General features: G+C 29.6%; 2 protein-coding genes across 2 annotated transcripts in view; one reads left to right on the plus strand and one right to left on the minus strand.

The window, feature by feature from the left end:
* The window catches only part of Vsx2 (Visual system homeobox 2), a 233765-nt gene that overhangs the window by 61628 nt on the left and 148994 nt on the right, over positions 1-23143 (plus strand). The window lies entirely within an intron of this gene.
* On the minus strand, positions 1929-22630 carry LOC135957577 (uncharacterized). The gene is made up of 9 exons (XM_065508354.1): positions 22087-22630; positions 6368-6481; positions 6140-6299; positions 5994-6082; positions 5390-5920; positions 5231-5334; positions 2466-2583; positions 2248-2404; positions 1929-2174 (listed from the first exon to the last, which is right to left on the minus strand). The coding sequence occupies exons 1-9, from the start codon at positions 22493-22495 to the stop codon at positions 2057-2059; spliced, it is 1800 nt and encodes a 599-aa protein (XP_065364426.1). The 5' UTR covers positions 22496-22630; the 3' UTR covers positions 1929-2056.

Below are 23143 nucleotides of genomic sequence, written 5' to 3' on the forward strand. Positions count from 1 at the left end.
TGACATAATACTGCCAATCATTCGTACATTCTGGGAGAGCGAAAATCTCGACAACGAGCTGACTGAGGGCGTGATAATAAATATACCAATTAAAAGTGATCTCACGGACCTTAATAACTGGCGCGGCATTACTCTCCTATTTGTGATTAATAAAGTAATAGCCCAGATAATTACCAAAAGGATTTCCGACAAAAGGACCATCGACCACATAAACAGCCTACGTGTTATTGTGGAATAATCTGTAGAGTGGCGCTCACCATTGTATCTATGCTTCATAGACTTCGAGAAGGCCTTTGATAAACTAAACCACGATGTGATTTGGAGTTCATTGGCATGTAGGAGAATACCTCTCAAACTTATACGCCTTATGAAAAGCTTATACCGAAATGACTCTTGTAGAATAAAACATGGCAAATTGCTGAGTGAAACTGTGAGAGTTGGGATAGGTGTCCGACAGGGATGTGTCCTGTCACCACTTCTATTTAATCTGGACACGATCCTTGGTAGAGCCTTGGATAACGGCATGCCGCGTCAGGGGGATATTGTGGGGATTGCAGGGTCGCCTAAACGATCTTGATTATGCAGACGATATTTGTCTACTGGCTCACAGTTACTCAGATCTCGAGGCGAACATACTAAGCGTAACGCTGGCAGAGGAATCAGCAGGTTTGATAATAAATGTCATGAAGACAAAAACTTTACGTATAAACGCAACCTCCCTGAATTTATTTGCAATAGATGTTAGCGAAATAGAAGATGTCAGCCAATTCTGCTATCTTGGGAGCATTATATCTACGTACGGGTTATCGGGTGAGGACATCGACAATCTTTTGCAGAAGGCATGTCAAACATTTGGTCGCCTAAACCCTATTTGGAGATCACCGTCTTTATCTCTGCTTACGAAAATAGCAATCTTCAATGCAAAAGTAAAGTCTACCCTTTTGTACGGTTGCGAAACTTGGGACACTGCCACTCGTGATATACGGAAAATGCAAGTATTCGTGAAACGCTGTCTTCGCCAGATCCTGGGAACAAATTCTATAGATTGAGATAAGGAGACGAAAATGTCATTGAATCGCCCATACCCTTAGAAGGCAGCCTAACGACATCACTAGAACTGCCATAGACTTGAGTCCGCAAGGGAACAGAAGAAGGGGACGCCCAGCTCATACATGAAGAAGGCAGATTGAGGCCGAAGTAAATAGCAGTGGCAAGATTTGGGGAGAAGTGAAGGCCTTAACACAAAATAGAGAGATGTTCAAACATTTTATTGAGGCCCTATGCTCCTTGTAGAAACGACGGGAACTTATATATATTATCCAGCACTATGGACTCACTGGAACTTCGTCGTAATGTGGGTTGTGTTTCACTGATACTACAATGCAGAAATCATGGAACTTGTTCCCAAAACCCGTAGTTTAAATAAAAAGAAAGGCATTAAAATATTTAAATTTAGTCTCTAATTTATTTAGGGTGCTCACAGTTCGTTGTAAGTGTAACCTTGCAACATTTTTATGCAATTCATCATATTTTTTTGCAAAGTACACAAATGTACAGCACATACTCGTGAATGTGTACGCAACACTTGGCAAGTTTAAAAAAATCTTGATGAAAATTAACTCGTTTTAATAATAAAATTGTTAATTAGAGGATGCGAACATATTAAATGCAATTATTCAACATTTGCATAATTTTATGCAAGTGGATTGAAAAGAAAAATTTGCATTTTAATTAGATGAATTTGCAGAATTCGTTAAAGAGGAGAGAAAACTAAAATAAAAATTTATTAATAAGAAAAAAGTAAGACATTTGATTTAATTTAAAAAAAACGCCAACAATTTACAGGGAATTTGAAATAAAAAATCAATAATAAAATGAAATAAATGAAAATTGATTTAAGAAAACTTTCAAAAATTCTTAACATTAAATAATATTTTAAATGGTTTTTAATTTTATTAAAAACAAAAACAGTATACTCGTATATAAAAATAAAAAGAATATTTACAAATAGTTTGATAATTTATACAAAAACTTAGATTTTGAAATTCTGCAAAATCTAAAGACTAGTTATCTCCACATCACCATTACTCTGAGTTGTGTTACCTTGACCATTTTCCAGTTTTTCACGTTTTTTAATTTGGGTCTTGCGACGTCTCACCACAACATAACAAATGCTGAAATAAATTAAAATTAAAACATTATTAAATATTTATAAAACTTTAAATTAATTTCTACAAAAAAACGTACATAAAAACAATGACATTTGGCAAAGCAAATACTTCACTGAATAAGAAAATGGCTCCCGGAAATGAATTCACCGTATTCTCATAAATATCACTGTAAATGGGTGTAAATATCAATTGGGCAATAGGTTGGCAGATACTGAAGATGGAGAACATTTTACCTGGGGAAACAAAGTTAATAAAACAAATTTTTAGATTACAGTTGATATTTATTAAACTTACTCAATTCCTCTTCATCTACTATACTGGAACCAATGGTCTTTATGGCAATTACTCTTAAAGTCGCAAACATATCCGCTATGCCACCAGCATAAAAAGTGGCAGTGTCTTTGGAAAAGCCCTGGAAAATAAGGTATAAATACTTATTAATAGGAAAATTGATAAAATCAAATTGTATTTTCAGGAATTTCTGGTAAAACTTTTCTAAAACTTTTACTAAAATTGATAAAAATAATTTTGAAACAACATAAAACATATTTATAAAGTTCCCCGCAAATTTCCACAAAAATTTTGAAAAGCCCACAATGGGGATTTTTATAAAAAATTAAAGGATTTTTTAAAAAATTTTGATAATATTTAAAAAATAAAATTTAAAAACAATTTGGACATGATATTCCTAAAATTACCCCAAAAAAAATAACAAAATCACCACAGGGGATTTTTATATTAGATTTTGGGAATTATTATAAAATATATAAATCATTAAAATGAGCATAGAGATTTAAAAAAACGATTTTTTAAAAATCTCCGATTATTCCCAGCAAATTTTTAAAATATCCCAAGTGGGGATTTATAATAAAATTTATGGGAATTGAAAAATGATAACTAAAATTAATAAAAAAAATTATTAAACAGAAATCCGCATGTAAATTCTTAAAATACAAATTAATTTTTCATTATCCCTTTGAAGAGATTTTGAGTTTAAATTTTGGGAATTTGAGAAATTACTTGCAATCACTTTAAAACAGTTTAAAAATTAATTAAATATCATTTTTACAGTTCCCCGTAAATTCCCACAAAAATTTTAAAATCTCCAAAGTGGGGATTTTATAAAAAATCACAGGAATTAACAACAAATTTTGATAATATTTAAAAAATAAAGTTTAAAAACAAATATCACATGATTATCCTAAATTTCCCCCAAAAAATTAACAAAACCTCTACAGGGGATTTTGCTATTTGATTTTGGGAATTACTAAAAAATAAAAAAAATCATTAAAACAGCATAGAGATTTAAAAAAACGATTTTTTAAACAATCCCCAATTATTCCCAGCAAATTTTGAAAATACCCCAAGTGGGGATTTATAATAAAATTTATGGGAATTGAAAAATAATAATGAGAATTATTAAAAAAAATTATTAAAAAAAAATCAGAATGGAAATTCATTAATTACAAATACATTTTTCATTATCCCTTAGAAGAGATTTTGAGTTTAATTTTTGGGAATTTGAAAAATTACTTGAAAACCCTTTAAAACAGTTTAAGAATTAATTAAATATCATTTTTAAAGTTCCCCGTAAATTCCCACAAAAATTTAAAAATCTCCAAAGTGAGGATTTTTATGAAAAATCACAGGAATTAACATAAAATTTTTATAATATTTAAAAAATAAAATTTAAAAACAAATATAACATGATTAACTAAAATTACCCCCCAAAAATTAACAAAATCTCCTCAGGGGATATTGCTTTTCGATTTTGGGAATTATTAAAAAATATAAAAATCATTAAAAACAGCATATAGATTTAAAAAAACGATTTTTTAAACAATCCCCAATTATTCCCAGCAAATTTTGAAAATACCCCAAGTGGGGATTTATAATAAACTTTTTGGGAATTGAAAAATGATAAAGGAAATTAATAAATAAAATTATTAAAATCAAATCGGCATGTAAATTCTTAAAATACAAATAAATTTTTCATTATCCCTTGAAGAGATTTTGAGTTTACTTTTTGGGAATTTGAAAAATTACTTAAAAATACTTTAAAACAGTTTAAGAATTAATTAAAAATCACTTTTAAAGTTCCCCTTATATTCTCACAAAAATTTAAAAATCTCCAAAGTGGGGATTTTTATGAAAAATCACAGGAATTAACCAAAAAATTTTATAATATTTAAAAAATCTAATTTAAAAACAAATATAACATGATATAACTAAAATTCCCATCAATAAATTAACAAAATCTCCTCAGGGGATAATATTTAAAAAATCTAATTTAAAAACAAATATTACATGATATAAATAAAATTCCCCCCAAAAAATTAACAAAATCTTCACAGGGGATTTTGCTATTCGATTTTGGGAATTAGGTTTAAAAAAACAATTTTTTAAAAATCCCCAATTATTCCCAGCAAATTTTGAAAATAACCCAAGTGGGGATTTATAATAAACTTTATGGGAATTGAAAAATGATAATGAAAATTAATAAAAATATTTTATTAAAATCAAATCGGCATGTAAATTCTTAAAATACAAATAAATTTTTCATTATCCCTTAGAAGAGATTTTGAGTTTAATTTTTGGGAAATTTTTTTTTTAAGTAAAATTTTTTGAAGAAAAAAAAATTCGGTTTAAAAAATATTTTTCTCGATTTTGACCCATTGTAGGTCCAGCCTTATATACATCGTTGCAATGGACTTTGAAATATCTATCATTAGATAACCATGTTGTCTATATTAATGACTTAGTAATCCAGATATAGATCAAAAATAGGAGTTGTCCCGGTTATTTCCTTATATCTCAGCCATTTGTTTGACGATTTTGTCGATTTTAATTAGCAACCAAGCCGGAGATATTGATATATGAATCGTGTATGGAAGTTATTTGGGGGCTTCGGGAAGTTGATTTCAACAGACGGACAGACAGACAGGTTATTCTAATTTTCGATTTTGGAAATGCAAAAATGTCCACAGATTTAGCAGAATTTAAACATTTTGTAAAACAGATAATATGAAATAATATAATGAATTCTAGTTTATACTTACAAATAACACTCTGGATAAAGCAGTAGTTAAAGCTGATACAAAACCCACCAAGGCATCAGAGAATTTCAACAGTTTACTGAAAATAGCAGTGCCAATAAAAGTACCTGAAAATTTTCAAAATTATTATTTTCCTTTTCAAACTTAAACACAAAAACTTACCTCCCAAAGCTAAAGCAGAAGTAAATGTAGTATAAATACTAAAATCATTGCCATTCCAGTTCAATTTAATAAAAGCAAAACGATTCCAAAAATCATTTTCACCCAATGCCGGTCCTATGGTAAACATATAGGCCATTATCAAGAAAGCCAATAACATGCGGCCTCGATTCTTGCGCTTTTTCAGAGGAAACTTAACATAATCCACCACCAGGGTGGGATCGAAGAATTTGATCAACCAATTTTTGTTGTCCGGCACAACAGGCGTGGGAGCGACCGTAACGATGTCAGTGCCATTGGCAGACATTTCAAAGGAGACATTTTTATGGGGATGAGTAATATCTTCTAAATTTGTGACCTCATAAGCTAGATTTTCAGCACCTTGACTCAGCATGTGAGGCGGAGCCTGGCTGGGTAGAGGTGGCGGGTGGTTAGTTAGATCCACAGGCTTTATTGAAGGTTTAAGTTCTTTGATTACAAAGATTATGTACAGGGTAGCAATGATATTGAAAGTTAAAGCCATACCAAAGGACACTAAAGAATGGTTTTTAAAATAAGAGATTTGTTTTATTTCAATTAAATTTGAATTAATTTTTTTAACACTTACTTATATAACCCAAATATTGAAACAATAAACCACTTATAGGTTGACCTATAAAAGGCATGCCCGTGGCAAACATGGCGAAAATGCCAAATCTGTAAAACAGAATTTTATATTATTAGAGAAATAAATTAAAAAAAAAAAAGTTTTACCTAAAAATTCTATCCTCTTCCGGCGTGGATATTGTCATATAACTGTCTATGGCCATTAAACATAAAGTACTGCCACCAAATAATGCCGGCACTATGGCTTCTGCATACGATCCAAATTCCATGGGTATTTGATCGAAAAATATAGCGGACACCAAAAGACCTTCTTTGGAAAAACTTTGTTAAATAGTTTAACTTTTTAATATAAAATACTCTATATTAATCACTTACACAAAAATGATAAACACTCTCCGATAAGGGGAGCAATCATGCAGGCTTTTCGTTTGTTATAACGATCACTCCAACCACCAGCGAACAGCAGTACGATCAAGGGGAAAATAGCGGCTGAAAAATAAAGATAAAATATTCTTTAATAAATTAAGGATTTAAATCCATTTTAATTAGATCATAAGAAACATTTGCTGCAAATTTTAACAATATTGCATGACTTTTACTTCAGAGGTCAAAGGTCACATTTGTACTATTTCGGATTTGTTTAATAAAATATACCGAAAATTGTATAGTTTCAGAAAATTTGGATGAAATTAAAAAAATATGCTTCATTTTATTTGAAAATTCCATTTTATTTTAAATAAAATTAAAAGGCTTTTCTGAATAATATTAAAGCGAAATTGGATAATTTTTCTTTAGAGGTCAAAGGTCAAACTAGCTAATGCTGCTTTTTAATAAATAGAATTATGGAATATTACAGCAAATATCTTAAAAATAATATTTTGAAAATTTTACCAAAATAAGACAACTTTCAGCTGAGAGCTCAAAGGCCAAATTACCCTTTCGTGGTTGGCGTAAACGTCATACGCCTACGACAGTTTCGTACTAGATTAAAGAATCAGTTTTCATTTTATCTTTAATCTAGTACGAAACAGTCGTAGGCGTAAGACGTTTACGCCAACCACGATAAGGGTGAATATGTTGTTTTTTTAATCAAAATTAGTTAGCTTTTACTTCATAGGTCAAATGTTTGAATATTGGAAATTGTTAATGGAAATGTACAGAAATATATGCTATATTTTACAAGGTCTGCAAAAAGCTTAACCACAACATTAATCTGAGTTCCTCTTATGATATTCTAATCAATATTAATGTATTGGGTGTATGACTTAACAATGCGGGATTTACAATAGACGAAGTATCATTTGAACATCATTTTTGTTTTTAATAAATTATTAATTAAATAAAATGTACCCTTCAAAATGTATAATTTATCTGTAATTTGAACATAACGCTTTAACAACAACAAAGGCTTTTGCTTCGAAAATGTCGAATTTTTTGGCAGCAAAGTTTTGCTTTACTTCTTTAATCATCGATTTCAACGTGCGAAACATGGTTTGTCCAGTTCAGAAGTGGTGATTTTGACATGGAAAACAAAGATCGCCCATGCCAGCCAAAAACGTTTGAAGACCATGAATTGGAGGCATGAAGATTGTTGTAAAACTCAACAAGAGCTCGCAAAATAAGACAAATATCCATGGTGCTAAGGTAATTCTCTGTATTTGGTGGAAGCAAAAGGGATCTATCTATAATGAGCTGCTGTAATATGAGCAGACCATCACAGGGAACCTGTACCGAACGCAACTGATTCGTTTGTAGCGAACATTTGCTGAAAAACACCCAGAATATGCGACCAGACATGAATTTTAAAATTTTTGATGTTTTTTTTAAATTCTAGTGATGAAAATGATATTTTACAATATGACTATATCATCTAGTGATGAAAGCGACGTTGAAAAAATTCCAAACGATGCAGACAATTATTCAGTGATTCAGATTAATCATACATATTTACAGATTTTTCTTAAAAAATGTTTAAGCTTATTTTTTGTATACTTTTCTGTTTTTTCTGTAATTAATGAATTAATATTATATTTTTGTTTATTTTTTTTAAACCGGATTTGTTTTTACTGTTTAAGTAAATCAAATAAATATATTTTTGTTGAATTTTTTATGCGATTTTGCTTTGGTTTTTTAATGAAAATTTGAATTTATGCGCTTTTTCAGAATTTTGGAACGTTTTTATATGAAACTAGTGTATCGTTTTATGCGAATTCAATTTTTTTTGGAACGCATAAAACGAGACCTGAGTATATTCCATCATGACAATACTTGGACACCTATTGCAATACCTGTTAAAAAATAATTAGAATGAAGTGGTTGGGAAGTTTTGCCTCACCCTCTTTATAGTCCAGAATTTGCCCAGTCCGACTATTATTTGTTTCGATTGATGCAGAGCGCTCTCTCTGCGATACGCTTCATTTTGGAACAGAGTATTTGATATTGGCTTGATTCGTTAAAATTTTTTTTTTAATTGTTTTTAAAAAAAAGTTTTTTTCAAATTTTTTTAATTTCTTAAACAAAATTTTTTTAAAAAAAAATTTATAAAAAAAAATGTTTGATGAAAAAAAAATTCGGATTAAAAAAATATTTTTCCCGAATTTGACCCATTGTAGGTCAAACTTACTATAGCCTTATATACATCGTTGCAATGGACTTTGAAATATCTATCATTAGATATCCATATTGTCTATATTAATGACTTAGTTATCCAGATATAGATCAAAAATAGGCCAAAAATCTAGGTTTTCCTGGTTTTTTTCTAAAATCTCAGCCATTTATGGGCCGATTTTAAATAGAAAACGGGTCGGAAGAATTCCCGATATATTGATGTATGAATCATGTATGTAAGTTATTTGGGGGCTTTGGAAAAATGATTTCAACATACAGACGGACATGGATATATCGACTTAGATATTGTCAATTCTATGGATAGATTTCTTTTATAAATTTTGATAACTAAAAAAGGGTTATTCCGATGTTATTAAAATAAACTAAGAAAAGTTGAATATTCCCAGCAAAAGCTTTACTTACCTAGTAAGCCAGCAAGTATAATTGGAGCAAAGCGATAACTACTTATTATTTGACTGAAACACTACTCACCGTTGTTCGAGATTTTTAAAAAATTCAGGGGTCAAGCTTACAAATGTACTTACAATCAGTTGAGAAATAAGTAGTAAATTCACAACAAGAATATGTAGCTAAAAAAAAACACAAAAAATATTGCCTTGTGTGGGAATCGAACAGTCACATTATTTGCATGTGTTTGATAGTCAAGCTGCTAACTCACTGCTCCATGTACGAGTTGTTTTATTGGAAGTTAACAATAGTTTTAACATTAACATATAAATGAATATGATATGAACAAAAAAATTAATGGCTTTGACAGGTGGCGAACCACTAACCTCCCGTTTTCCAGTCAAACACACTAGATAGCTGTGCTAAATGCAAAAGTTCATTACCAGCCTGTATAAAAATAAGTACTTATTCTAGTAAATAAAATAATGTGCTGGGTAACCACCACTCCTTACAAAAGAATGCATGAAATAACTAGTTATCATTACAAAAATTCACAAAATTTTTGCTGGGTTACATAACATTTAATCCGTTTATATATTCCTTTCCAATTGGCCCAGTAGTTTCCGAGTTATAATAACAAATTGAAGTAAAAAATATATTTTTCACGTGACAATATTTTTTTCTTTGTTTTAAAAAAACCATGAAAAATCGAAAACGATAGAAATTGTTCAGATTTATTACTTTATTGCAAAGCCACATGTAATAGGAACAAAATAAAATATCGATCACAAATATCGATTGATTCTTTTCGAATTTATTCACAATTAAGTGAATTCGCTCATTATCACAAAATTTTACTTTTTTGTTTGATATACATAAAATTGAGTAGGTAATGTTCTTCTTTCGAATGATTGAATTTTGAAAACATTTTCCCCATGATATGTACAAATTTTCACATATATATTGCATTTCAATTGGCTCAGTAGTTTCGGAGTTGTAATAACAAATTGAAGCAAAATATATATTTTTTATGTGAAAATAGTTAATTTTTTTTGTTTTAAAAAAATCATGAAAAATCGAAAACAGCAAAAATAGTTCAGATTTATTGCTTTATCGCAAAGCCACAAAAAAATAGCTACAAAATAAGATATCGATCATAAAATTCGATTTATTCTTTTCGAATTAATTCACAATTAAGTGAATACGATCATTTTCACAAAATGTTTTTATAAGCGTGTACTTTGAGTGGAAATTTTAGATGTGTTTTGTTATTGTAAGAAAAAATAATAACTTTACATTGAAAGGTTAAAGGTCATCTTTTTAAATACTGGAGATTGTTAATAAAAATATAGACAAATGTTTGGATTTTTCTTAATAAAATTTATTAAAACTGAAAAAAAGTATTTAATTTCATTAAAACAGACAAATTATTTAAAAATCTCAAATATTTATAAAGTTCACCTTTGACCTCTGAAACAAGAAATCTGTTATTTTTGTAAAATTCTGATCAGTGGTATATTTTAAAAACCGAATATTTGGCTTTAACATGAAAACAAACTTAACTCAAAGACAGAATTGAAAACATAAAAATGTTTTAGGGTTTTTATACCCTTCAACTTCGTGAGAAGGGTATTTATAAGTTTGTCATTCCGTTTGTAATTTCTACATTTTTCATTTCCGACCCTATAAAGTATATATATTCTGGATCCTTATAGATAGCGGAGTCGATTAAGCCATGTCCGTCTGTCCGTCTGTTAGTTGAAATCAATTTTCTGAAGACCCCACATATTTTCGGTATCCAAATCTTCAATAATTCTGTCAGACATGCTTTCGAGAAGTTTGCTATTTAAAATCACCAAAATCCGTCCATAAATAACGGAGATATGAGCAAAAAACCGGGACAACCTCGATTTTTTACTTATTTTTGATCTTTATATGGATTACTAAGTCATTAATATAGACAATATGGATATCTAATGATAGATATTTCAAAGTCCATTGCAACGATGTTGTAAGTTGGACCTACAATGGGTCAAAATCGGGAAAAATATTTTTTGACCCGAATTTTTTTTTCATAAAAAAAATTTTTTTTTGTCATAATTTTTTTTTTCCAAAAAAAAAAAATTTTAAAAAAAATTAAAAAACAATTTCGAAAAAAAAAATTGAAAAACAATTAAAAAAAAATTAAATTTTGTTTACCTAAAAATATTTAAAAAAAATTATTTTAAAGTATAATTTGGTGAAGGGTATATAAGATTCGGCACAACCGAATATAGCTCTCTTACTTGTTTTTTTAAATTTTGTAATAAATGAAATTTAAAAAAAATACATTTTTTTTTTATTTCCAAAAACATATTTCTCACACAACCCTCATGCATAATATTAATTAACTTGAGTTATTAACATTTAAAATCATCAACCAAGAAATTGCAATTTCACTTCAATAAACAGTTTTACTAGTCAACTGTCATAATAGTGTAACTATCAAATTCCTATTAAATTGTTATTGAACAGTAGTTGTTGAATTAAATTGTTAAATTTAATATTTCAATTACAAATTTTACAAATAATTGAAGGTAATCGTGTGTGTTTATTCACAATTTAAACAAAACATTAACATTTTAGACAACAGTAAGTTAATCTTAGTTAGTCGCTGAAGCGTTTCAAATACCAGTATTATGAGTATTTTTTTTTGATAAGGTGACTGAACAAATAAATCCGTTAATTACAAAACGTAAACTTGAACTTGAAAATTTTACGAGTTTATTGATATGCATATATGCAAATCTAAATGCGAATGTGTAGAAACAAAGCTATTAAATCAGACATTAATAAATTTGAAACACAAGCCAAATCGATGCAAAATATTTTGTACCTCCGATTATGGAAGAAATATCAGGGTTTAATAATTTTCATTTCGAATTTCTGCAATTCCCTAATAATGCCTTCCTTCATTTGAGTTTAATAATAAATTACCTCAAAACTAAATAATTTTTATTTTTAGAGGAAATTCAATTATTTTTACTAAATAAATAAGAGTCTCAGCAATATTGTAATCAAATGGACCGACCGGTTTTAATTTTTTTTTTTGTTTTAAATCAAAACAATATCCAAAAATATTTACAACAACTTTAACCACATTAATCTTTTTTCTTTATATGGTTACTTTTTTTTAAAACATTTAACAAAAATATAATAAAACTCAATTTTATTAGGCTTCTTCTTTATGGCGGCTTGTTTTGCGCTAACACGTGCTTTTGGTGTTTGAGATACGCTACAAGAAAATAATATTCATACATAAATTCTAAACAATTAAAATTAAAAACAACAGCTTCGAAACAACCTATTTGAAATTGCTGCTTAGATAATAGATAATTATAAACCAGTTTGTCAATTGATTTCATTAATGATTTTAAAACTATGATAGTTAGAAATTAACATAAATGTTTGTTATATCTTTAAGACCATAAATATGTCATGACATCTATGTATGGAAATCATCCATAATGATTGTTAAAATGTTAAAACATCAATATTTTGATCAATAGCCCAATAATTGCTACTGGGAGGAAACAAAAAAATTCCGATAAGTCAACGGACCGTATCCATTCCAAATTTGTTAAAACTACAGATTCTTAATGGTCAACAAAATTTGAAGTTATTCAAACATTTTAGTTGCGCAAAGTTAAAATTACACTACACAACAAAATCAATTTTTTTTCCAAAATTACAAGGTCCGACCAATAAATTTTTATAGAGGAGACAAAAGAAAAAATACACGTGAAAGTTTACATCTGAATTTCATTTGGGGCGGGGGTTAAAGTTTTCCAACTCCGGCACATTCTTATTGTTTAATAGGCATAAGAAACCATATGATCCTTACATTTTAGGTATAACATGTGTTCAGCAAATTTATGTAAAATGTTACGGAGAACATTTTTGTAGAATCTGTTAACCCTCTAAATCCTCAAGACATGGGTCTTTTTTGTCCTTCTTTTCAAAAAGAGCAACAAACACCATTAAAACAGGGATTTAACGGGTTAAAATGTTCCGCAAAAATATTAACCGTGAAATTTTACTATAAGTCCCTGAATACACCAAAACGGAAAATTCAACCAGAAAGTCAGAAATAAGACACAACAAAAGAGAGCTTAGGGTTAATTTCGCATTTATTAAGAATTTTGAATTTGAATGAAATTCAGATGTAAACTTTCAAAATGCCGATACACGTGTCTGTTTTTTTTTTCTCCTCTATCAAAATTTATTGATTGGACCTTGTAATTTTGTTGTTGTTGTACAGTGTTTTTTTATGAGAATAATATAAAATTGTTCAATTTCAATTGTAATATTGGTCTCATTGTAATTGAAATCTTCGTTTAAATATAAATTCCTAAAAATCCTTTTCTTTTACACACAGGATATTGAACCATTTACCCACACAGGATGTTAGCCATATTATGGTTTATAACTGAAAAAACCTTTGTTCTAGGATAAATAGATTCTATTTTCTAAAGATTTTCCTAAATTTTAAGCCATTGTGTGGTTAAGAACACTTACAAAATTCAGAGTGGGACCATCAGGGGATCTCGGGATAATAAACATTAAATCAAAATTTCCTAATGTTTCCAAGAATGATAAAAAACTACAAATATATTTTTTGTAGGGATTTTTAGTCGGGAATCCCGGGAATTAAAAACTGACGAAACTAAAAAGAAACCCAGATATAACTCTATTTTTTCACCAAAAATCGTGAAAAGTTTTTTTTTACAGTTTTTCGCTTATACCCCGGCAATAATAGACCGCTTATTATTATTATTTATTTGTTTTTTTTTCGAATGAAAATTTAAAAAGATCCAGAAATAAAGGTGAATAATCTTCAGTGTCAAGATGGACCGGATCGAATTATTACAGAAACTTCTAGTAGAACATTTGGTATTTTCAGGTTCCAGAACAATTAAGAAAAAGCAATAGAATTGATATTGTGTAGGTAGTGAAGTAATGAAAGTTATAACTGGGTGGGTAATTTCAAGTATGAGAACAATTTTATTGAAATCAAGTCATCAATTTTATATTTTATTTTACCGAATACGTACTGCTGCCGCTTATCCAATAAATACAGTGGTTGACAAAACAATGAAAACTTTTCCAAATATTCCATATGTAGCCCAAAATTTCAAATATTCATTATTTCGCTACTGACAAAACAATGGAAACTTTTAAACTTCTGCAAGAAAGAAGTGTAAAACGAAAATAATATTTAAAAGAACGATGTAAAAAGCATCCTGTTTACAGTTATTTTATTTTTAAATTCTGGTAATTTTTCACAATTTCTTTTTCTAATTTTTAATGGCTAAAGTTAAGATTTGTGAAGACTTAAAAATAAAATACTTAATGATTTTAAAGCTGGTTTAAAACAAAAAAATATCCGGTTCTGTAAAAACTCAACATTTAGGTGGAAGACCTCCTAAGACTACTCCTAGACAACATAATTTAATAGCGAGAGAGTTCAAGAAATTCCCAAAAATAACTCCTTAAGTGGTTGCTAATAGCCTAAAATTAGAAATAAGTACCCGAACAGTTAGTCGCAGGGCAAATGAGGCTGGTCTTGGTTACTATCGTCCTGTGAAAAAACCACTCATTTCTAAAAAGAACCGTTCTGCTCGTCTACAATTTGCCAGGTAAAATTTAAACTGGTCGATACAGAAATGGAATACTGTCCTCTTTTCCGACGAATCAAAATACAATTTAAGAGGCAGTGATGGATGGGAGAACATTTGTAAGACGACCAAAGGAAAAAAGATTAGATCCAAAGTACACAAATAAGACTGTAAAGTTTGGCGGTGGCAATATTATGGTATGGGGATGTTTTTCAGGGCAAGGTATGGGCCCAATTCGTATTATAAAAGATACCATGACAGGTATAGGATACAGAACCATATTAAACGATGTTATGTATCCATACGCTGAGGAAAATATGCTCCTAGTTTGGAGATTCCAACACGACAACGCCCCAAACACACCTCTAGGGTTGTAACCGAGTGGTTACAATCCAACGAGGTACGTGTTTTGAAGTGGCCTGCCCAATCGCCAGATCTCAATCCCATAGAAAAACTATGGGAAATTGTAGATCGTAAAATAAGGACCCAAAATTACACCTGGATGGAAGATTTATTGGAATCAACTCTTTAATTGATTCAATGCGTAAATAACAAATCGTAATAAAGAAATCTTTTAATTTTGTTTTCTCATTTTTAGAATTTAATTAATTATATCCTTTGTTTTGTGTTAAATTAAGTTAATAAAAGTATACAATTAAAATACTACAAAAATTTTAAAATTTTTTTAAAAATTATTTCAGATTTTAAGCCACTAATGAAATATTTGGAAAAGTTTCCATTGTTTTGTCAACCACTGTATGTGTGGAGAACAATGACAGCTTTATAATGAGTGTGTTTTACAGACATTGTTTAATGAAAATCTAATAATTTTGAAATTTCCTTCATTATATTTTTTAAAAGTTATTTGTAAAAACTTTTATATTTTGTAAATAATAAGACATTAAATGAACATATGAACTACATAACTTAGGATCGAAGGAATAAATTCTTAATTCCATTTTAGAAATCAAAATAAATTTTATCTCTTTACGATTCAGTTAAATGTATTGAATTCACTTCTTAGTGCATTCATTCCTTTGAGAGTTAATTTTTCAATTCATTTTGTAAATGATTAAAAGCGAAACAAAACTGAATGAAGAAAACACATTTTAACTCAATTTGTAGAAGATTTGAATTAACAAAAATTTTATCATTCAAAGTTTGAATAAATTTTGTTATTAATTAACTTAAAAATTAATTAAATTTAAACAAATGCTTATGATTGAAGCTAATGAATTAGAATGTATTTATGGAATAAAAGGCTGACATATTTTAATTGTGGATTAAAATTTAAAATATATTTCGTGAAATGTGAAAAAAATTTCCCGATTCCCGGGAATCAATAAAGGTCAGGAAATTAAAAACCCTAATTTTTAGGCATATGAAGTTAGACTTATATATTGGATGTATGACTTAAAAATGATGAATTTACAACAGATGGCGTATCTTTTGAACACGGTTTTTGTTTTTAATAACATTTTGAAAGATACATATCCGTCATTTATTCTCAATTATGTAGTTATATTATTATAGTGTTTTTGTTGCTTAGAAAATGTCGAATTTTGTACCAACAGAGCGTCATATGCGGGAAGTTTTACTTTACTGCTTTAATTTGAAAAAAAGTGAGCTGCTGAAATCTGATCAGACCATCACTCTCTCTCTGGGATAGAACAGAATATCCGAAATTTGCTTGATTCTTTATTGGCCTGAAAATATGGGCAGTTCATTTGGCTCGGAGTCCATATGTTGCCAGGAAGATTGAAAAATGTTATAGCTAACAATGGCCAATACTTTGAACAAATTTATATTTTACAAATATTTTAAGTCACACATTAATGGCAATTAACAGAAGTTCTCTGATTGCCATTCACTTGGGAATGGCCAGGAATGATTCTTTTGCTTAATTGTTAAAGTAACTCACACCGCCAGCCCCAGGCTAGGTATTCCCCGGGCAATGGTTTCTGATACCCTTCTGAATTAGCTAACGTGAGAAGGCGTACTGTGTAGCCTGATGGTCTAGATGACGTCTCAGGTAATTAGGTGATGATTAAAATAAAAGCCGGTCTAACGGCTTAAGTGGCAGCAACATCATCAGAATAGGATATCTTGTGCCGATTCCTCTTTATATCCGAAACCTCACAAACAATTCCCAGAAACTCAATAAGAAAAAATTAAACTAGAAAACAAACGATGACGACCCATAGCAATGATAAAGGACTTCGATTTGCTACATGGAACGTTAGAACATTCTATCAATCAGGCAATCTTGAGCAAGTTAGTAGAATTTTTGAAAAGTATAATCCAATATGGCGTAGGTATTCTAATACATTCTAGATTTTGTGAAATTCTTCAGGAATACAAATTTGTTAATGAGCGCATCCGTCTAAAATGTAGAGACAAAAATGTTACGGTAGTTCAATGCTATGCCCCAACTGAAGGCGCTGATGAATATCAGAAAACTAAATTTTATGATGCATTTAATCAAACTTTGAAAGATATCCCTGACAAAGATTTTAAAGTTGTAATGGGGGATTTCAATGCAAAAGTTGGAGCTGAAAATTATGGAATGGAGAGAATAATGGGCAAACATTAGAGTGTCCCAAAATTTTTTTTTTTTGGAATTTCGGAACGCATACCCTCTACCCGTGCCGACTTGCGATTTAGTTTTGTGGTGCATTTACAAGGGGAAAAAATGCAATTTTTCAGTTTTTGTAAAAATTTTGCCATTAAATTATTACTTTTGCAATTTAATTTAAAAGAATCGATATGTGTACGTAATTGTCGTTCTAATAAGACATAAAACACAAAAATTGGATAAAAAATTTTAAAGTTATTAAAAAATCGCCAGGCCATTAACGTGTCTCAGGCCACTAGAACAAGAAACGTATGAACAAAATTAACATATTTTGAGAAATATTAAAATAAGAGCTTATTTTTACTTAAAATATATACATATTTACTTGTATATGAGTTTTTGTCTTCGTATGATACCGTTAACCTATTCCCAGGTATGACCAAAATAAATTATTTTTTTAACGGTTGAAACTGCCGTTTCAACTCCAATTTCAAATTTTTAAAAATTTTTGTTAAACAAATTTCAGAATTTTTTGATCATCACTTGGGGATTTATTGTCAACATAATAGGGAATAAAAATATGAAAAAAATATGTCAATACCTCCTATAGTTTTTCCGTAACCTGCGATTTAAATTTTGCGTTTTTCGAGAAAAACTAATTTTTTGGCCATATTTTGGCGAATGAGCCGAATTTACTTACTGTTATGTTTTTTAAGTAAAAGCTATTCAGAATATTATAGTCCATGTAATTTTAAATATAGTCTGAAAGTTTTACTAAAATCGGAAAACGTCAACCCTTAAATCGAGAAGGTCAAAGGTAAAATTTTTCAATATTTGGAATTTCTCATGGAAAAATAGCGAAATGTTATATATTTTTGGTCCGATTTTGATGAAACTCAAGAAAAGTATAACATGATGTCTAGTATTTATAATAATAGCACAAAAATTAAAATTAACCTTTAATAGCACTTGGGGTTAAAAAGACACTCAACTTTTAAAGGAAAGCGGTACTTTTGGTTTTCCTAGAGTGGGGCTCTGGAAAATCAATTCTTCACCTTTTTTTTGTAAGTTATCTAACAAAACTCAATTTAAATCCTCTTCAAACGAAATTGATTTTATCTGAGATGAGGAGCTCGAACAAAATGAAAATATTTCGATTGCTCAAAGGCTAAAAGATATTATTAATAAACGTAAAAAACCCAAATAACAATCACGAAACAAAGTTATAATGTAGATTTGCAACTTGCGAAAGAAATAGATCACTTTATTTCTGAAGGAACAAGAGGAAAATAATTGCAGATTTGTTATAAGTATTTGCAAACGGATTTGTCAATGTGAAAGATGTTTTTCGGCAGTAGCATATGTCGAAAACAAAATGGCAGACGAAACCATAGATGCTAAATAAAACATTTACTTTCAATTGTAAAGACATAATTTTATGTACGTTTCTTTCTTAAAATTTTCGGGATTTTAGATATCCCGAAATTCTTTACCAAATCCCGATCCCCGGGATTTTCGAAAATCAGTCCCGATTAGCATCTCTAGTATACAATATTCGGGACAGCCGAATATAACACTTCTACTTGTTTTTTTTTTATTTCAACCATAAAAAGAATTGAATTCATGTTTTCATAAAATTTATTATTTAGAAAAAATATGAAAAAAATTAACAACATATTTACCGAAAAACTCTTGGAAGAATTAAAAATTTGTCCAAAAGTCTTTTTAAATCAATTGGATGGTATATTCTGGATCCTTATAGATAGCGGAGTCGATTAAGCCATGTCCGTCTGTCTGTCTGTCCGTCTGTCTGTTGAAATCAATTTTCTGAAGACCCCAGATCCAAATCTTCAATAATTCTGTCAGACATGCTTTCGAGAATTTTGCTATTTAATATCAGCAAAATCGGTCCACAAATGGCTGAGATATTTTATAGACAATATGGATATCTAATGATAGATATTTCAAAGTCCATTGCAACGATGTAGACAAGGCTATAGTAAGTTGGACCTACAATGGGTCAAAATCGGGAAAAATATTTTTTGACCCGAATTTTTTTTTTCATCAAACAATTTTTTTGTCATAAATTTTTTTTCCAAAAAAAAAAAAATTAAGCTTCGTAGGCGGAATGGGGATCAGTGGGAGGCCCCTCAAAGTCGCTCATTTGTGAAAAAAATTACCAAAAATCAAAATTACCAAAAAAATTATCCGAATAAGCTGAAATTTAAAATATAGATAGTCCTTGAGAAAGTCTACAAGAAATATGCATGTTATCTCTTTTAGTATAGCCTTTTATGTTGTTCAAATACATACAAAGCGTTTACTAAAAAAATAAGGTTTTGGAATACATTTTTCTCCCAAACGATAGGAGCTAGCTGCAAATTATAGTGTATGGCGAAAATCGGGCAACATTTGTCCCTTGTATGGAGAACAAGGTCTCTCTCAGAAAATGACTTGAACATTCATAATTGAGGATCGGTCCACAATTGTATTGTCACTAACCGCTATATCAGAAAAATTATCAATATGTGGTGGGTATACAAGATTCGCGACAGCTGAATATATCACTCTTACTTGTTTTTTTCATTTCAGCCATAAAGATATAGCAATTGTAATTCATGCTTTCATAAAATTCCCTAAATTTTTATCGGAAAATTCTTGGAAGAATTAAAAAAAATGTCCAGTATTTTTAAATCAATTGAATAATTTGACTGCGAAATTTTTCTTCAAGCATTGGAGTTGTTTATTTTTTGTTACTTTTATCCGAATTGAAAAGTAAATTAAAATATGAATAACAATGAAATTAAATCATTAAAATTTTAATTAATTTAATTTCTTTAGATAGAATGAATGCATTCAAGAATTTCTAATTCAAAATGAGTTCATTCAAACTTCAATTCATTGTTTTGGTAAAATTAATCCATTCATATTTTGGGCAAAAGTAATGCATTTTAAAAAATTACAAATCATTAACTTAATGATTCAAAAATTCATTAAAAAATTATTAATTATTTTACAGCTCAGCTTCTTGGTATTGAGTACCGGCAAAAATAGTACTCAGTACCCAAAATACTCAAAATAGCAGAGATTGTCAATTGACAGCTTCGCAAAGACATGCTCGCATTAAAATCACCATTCAAAAGCCTAGCAAGTAGGTTAGTAGGTAACTAGCTAAAATATTATTCAATGTGGAACTAGTTTTATTGTATTTGTTAAAAATTTTTGTAATAAATGTCATTCGAGTTCTTTGTTTAAAATTATTATTTGATATAATTGTACTGATGTTCAAAGAATTATTTATATTTATTAATAAAACAAATAAATACCAATCAAACAAATAAAATTCATTGTTAAATTTTTACTTAGTTTTGGCTATTTTAATAATTATTTTATAATTTTAGTAAATGTTATTAATGTTATTTACCAGTTTTTTGAAGTAACCGGTATTTTTGGAATTATTTCTTTTTTTTAACAGTAAATTTTTGTTATCTGTTCAAACTAATTTTCAAATCAACTGGTATTAAGTTGATGGGATTTAAAGTCATATGTAAATTTATATTTTATTTGGAATCAGGTTTTATTAATATTATTATTCGTGGTATTTTTTTATTAAAGAAATTAAAAGTTTTTGGGGAAACAGAAACAGAAAAAGAGGAAACATTCAAGAAATCTTACGTCATTTTAAAGACATTTATTTATTGTGTTGTATTAAAGAAATTAAGGTTTGTTTTAATTTATTATTAATACAAATTTTGATTTGATAATTTTAATATTTTAATATATTTAGTTGTTTTGTTTTGTAAAGTACCTTATAGGGTAAAAAGTGATTATATCGCGAGGGTCTGTTAACAAATTTTGAGAAAATTAAAAAAAAAAGTATTGAATTGATGGAAACTCAGGTGATTTTTTCATTATTTTTTGCCAAAAAAATTTATCAATCAAACCAAGTAAAGCTGGATAACTACTATGGGGGCTCTGCACCATCGATTTCAATGGTAAAAAAGTGGTTTACTGACTTTCTGTTTACAAATTTTGAGAAAATTAAAAGGTATTGAATTGATGCAAACTAAGGTGATTTTTTCATTATTTTTTGCCAAAAAAAATTAACAACCAAACCAAGAAAAAGCTAAATAAATATTATGGAGACTCTGCACCATCGATTTCAATGGTAAAAAAGGTGGTTTACTGACTTTCGTTGTGGTCGCCCAAGTACACATGACGCTAAACGTTCTGGACGGCCAATTGAGGTCAGTACACCCGAAAATGTCGAAAAAATCCACGATATGGTGTTGGCCGACCGATGGGTAAAAGTGCATGAGATTGTTGATGCCATAGGCATTTCATATGACCAGCTGGGTTTAAGAAAGTTGTCTGAGTTTTTGATAATGCACGGGTGCACACAATGGCAAAACTCTATGAATTGAGCTACGAATTGGTACCTCATCCGCCATATTCTCCGGATTTAGCTCCTAGTGACTACTTCCTATTGTCAAACCTACAACGATGAAATTATTGACAAAATAATGCCTCTTTTAAAGACCTCGAAAAATCCTATTTTTGGAAGAGATACAAAAACTGGAGAAACGTTGGACTAAGTGTATTCAGTTAAAAGGAGAATATGTTGAAAAATAAATTTTTTTTTTGCTAAAAAAAATGTGTTTATTGATCCGCCCTCATACCATGTTTACAAAAACTTTACACCCGTTCCTCGTAGTTACTATAAACTTGCTTTAGTCTGACCATATATAGTTAATTTTTTCTACGTAATACAATTCATGTAACATCTTCTTAAACAACTAAAAACTTTTGTAAATTATTTGAAATGATGCCAAAAGAATTCTTCTTACCTATTGGCGCCCTTTTGCCCGAAACATTGGCTGCCAATTTCTGGGCACCCACTTCCGCCTTACACACCGTATAGTTGAAGCCCGGCGAAGTGTCATTGAAAAACATTTCCTGCATAGAGGCTGCAAATTCGGTGGCATTTTCGAAATTAAAAGCATCACAATCAATGTCATACTGTGATTTATCCAAAGTGGTAGCACACACCTCTTTGCTGTAGCCCAAATTAACGCGACAGGCCTTGTCCAATGGGAAATTTAACATGGCAATGGCATTGAAAACACTGGCCATCAAATAGAAGAAGAAGAAAGGTTCTATGGTTAGGTAGCGGCGAAAACGCCATACTTTTTGAAAATAATTCAGTTTTTCCTCCTCTTTATTTGAGGCTGCTAAAGCCGTTGGTGGTGATGACATTTTTCTTTATTAATTTCTTTAATTAATTATATTTTCACTTGTGTTTTTGTTAGATAATTAAAACATTTCTTTTTTTTTAATTAAATTTCTCCAAACTTTTTTTTGTATTTCTTTTTATTTCTATTTAAATTTCGTTGTTTTTTTCTACGTAAAAATATATTAACGCGCAGGCGTCCGGTTTTAAACTAAACTTAGACATTTGAATTAAGTTTTAAAACAGTCGCCAGTCAGTCAAGTGCTCTTTCTTAGTCGCTGGTTTAACGAGTGACTGCCGCTAGAGCAGCTTCTTCTAAAACGTTCTGTTTCTGTTTTGTTTTTATTTCATCTTCTTTTTTTGATGCTTTTCTCAGCTTCTGCTAACTTTGCAAGTGTATGCATGTGTGTTTGGCTGAATGTGTAGATTTTGTTATGTATTTTGCGTATGACATTCGTCTCGAAATATTTATTGTGTTAATTTGCGTTTTAGTTAGATTTTTGTTGTTTTATTCAAATCACCAGTCCGCTAATAGTCAGAGTTTCAATGAATGGAAACTTTGTCAGAACCGGAGATTAATTGAGCTTATTTGGGATCAGTTGCCTCCTACTCTGTTCTTCTGGAAGTTTTAATAATAATTAAATATGTTCATTATAGACCCTAATATGATGTTT

The sequence above is a fragment of the Calliphora vicina genome, chromosome 4 (assembly GCF_958450345.1).
Source record: "Calliphora vicina chromosome 4, idCalVici1.1, whole genome shotgun sequence".
NCBI classification, from domain to species: domain Eukaryota; kingdom Metazoa; phylum Arthropoda; class Insecta; order Diptera; family Calliphoridae; genus Calliphora; species Calliphora vicina.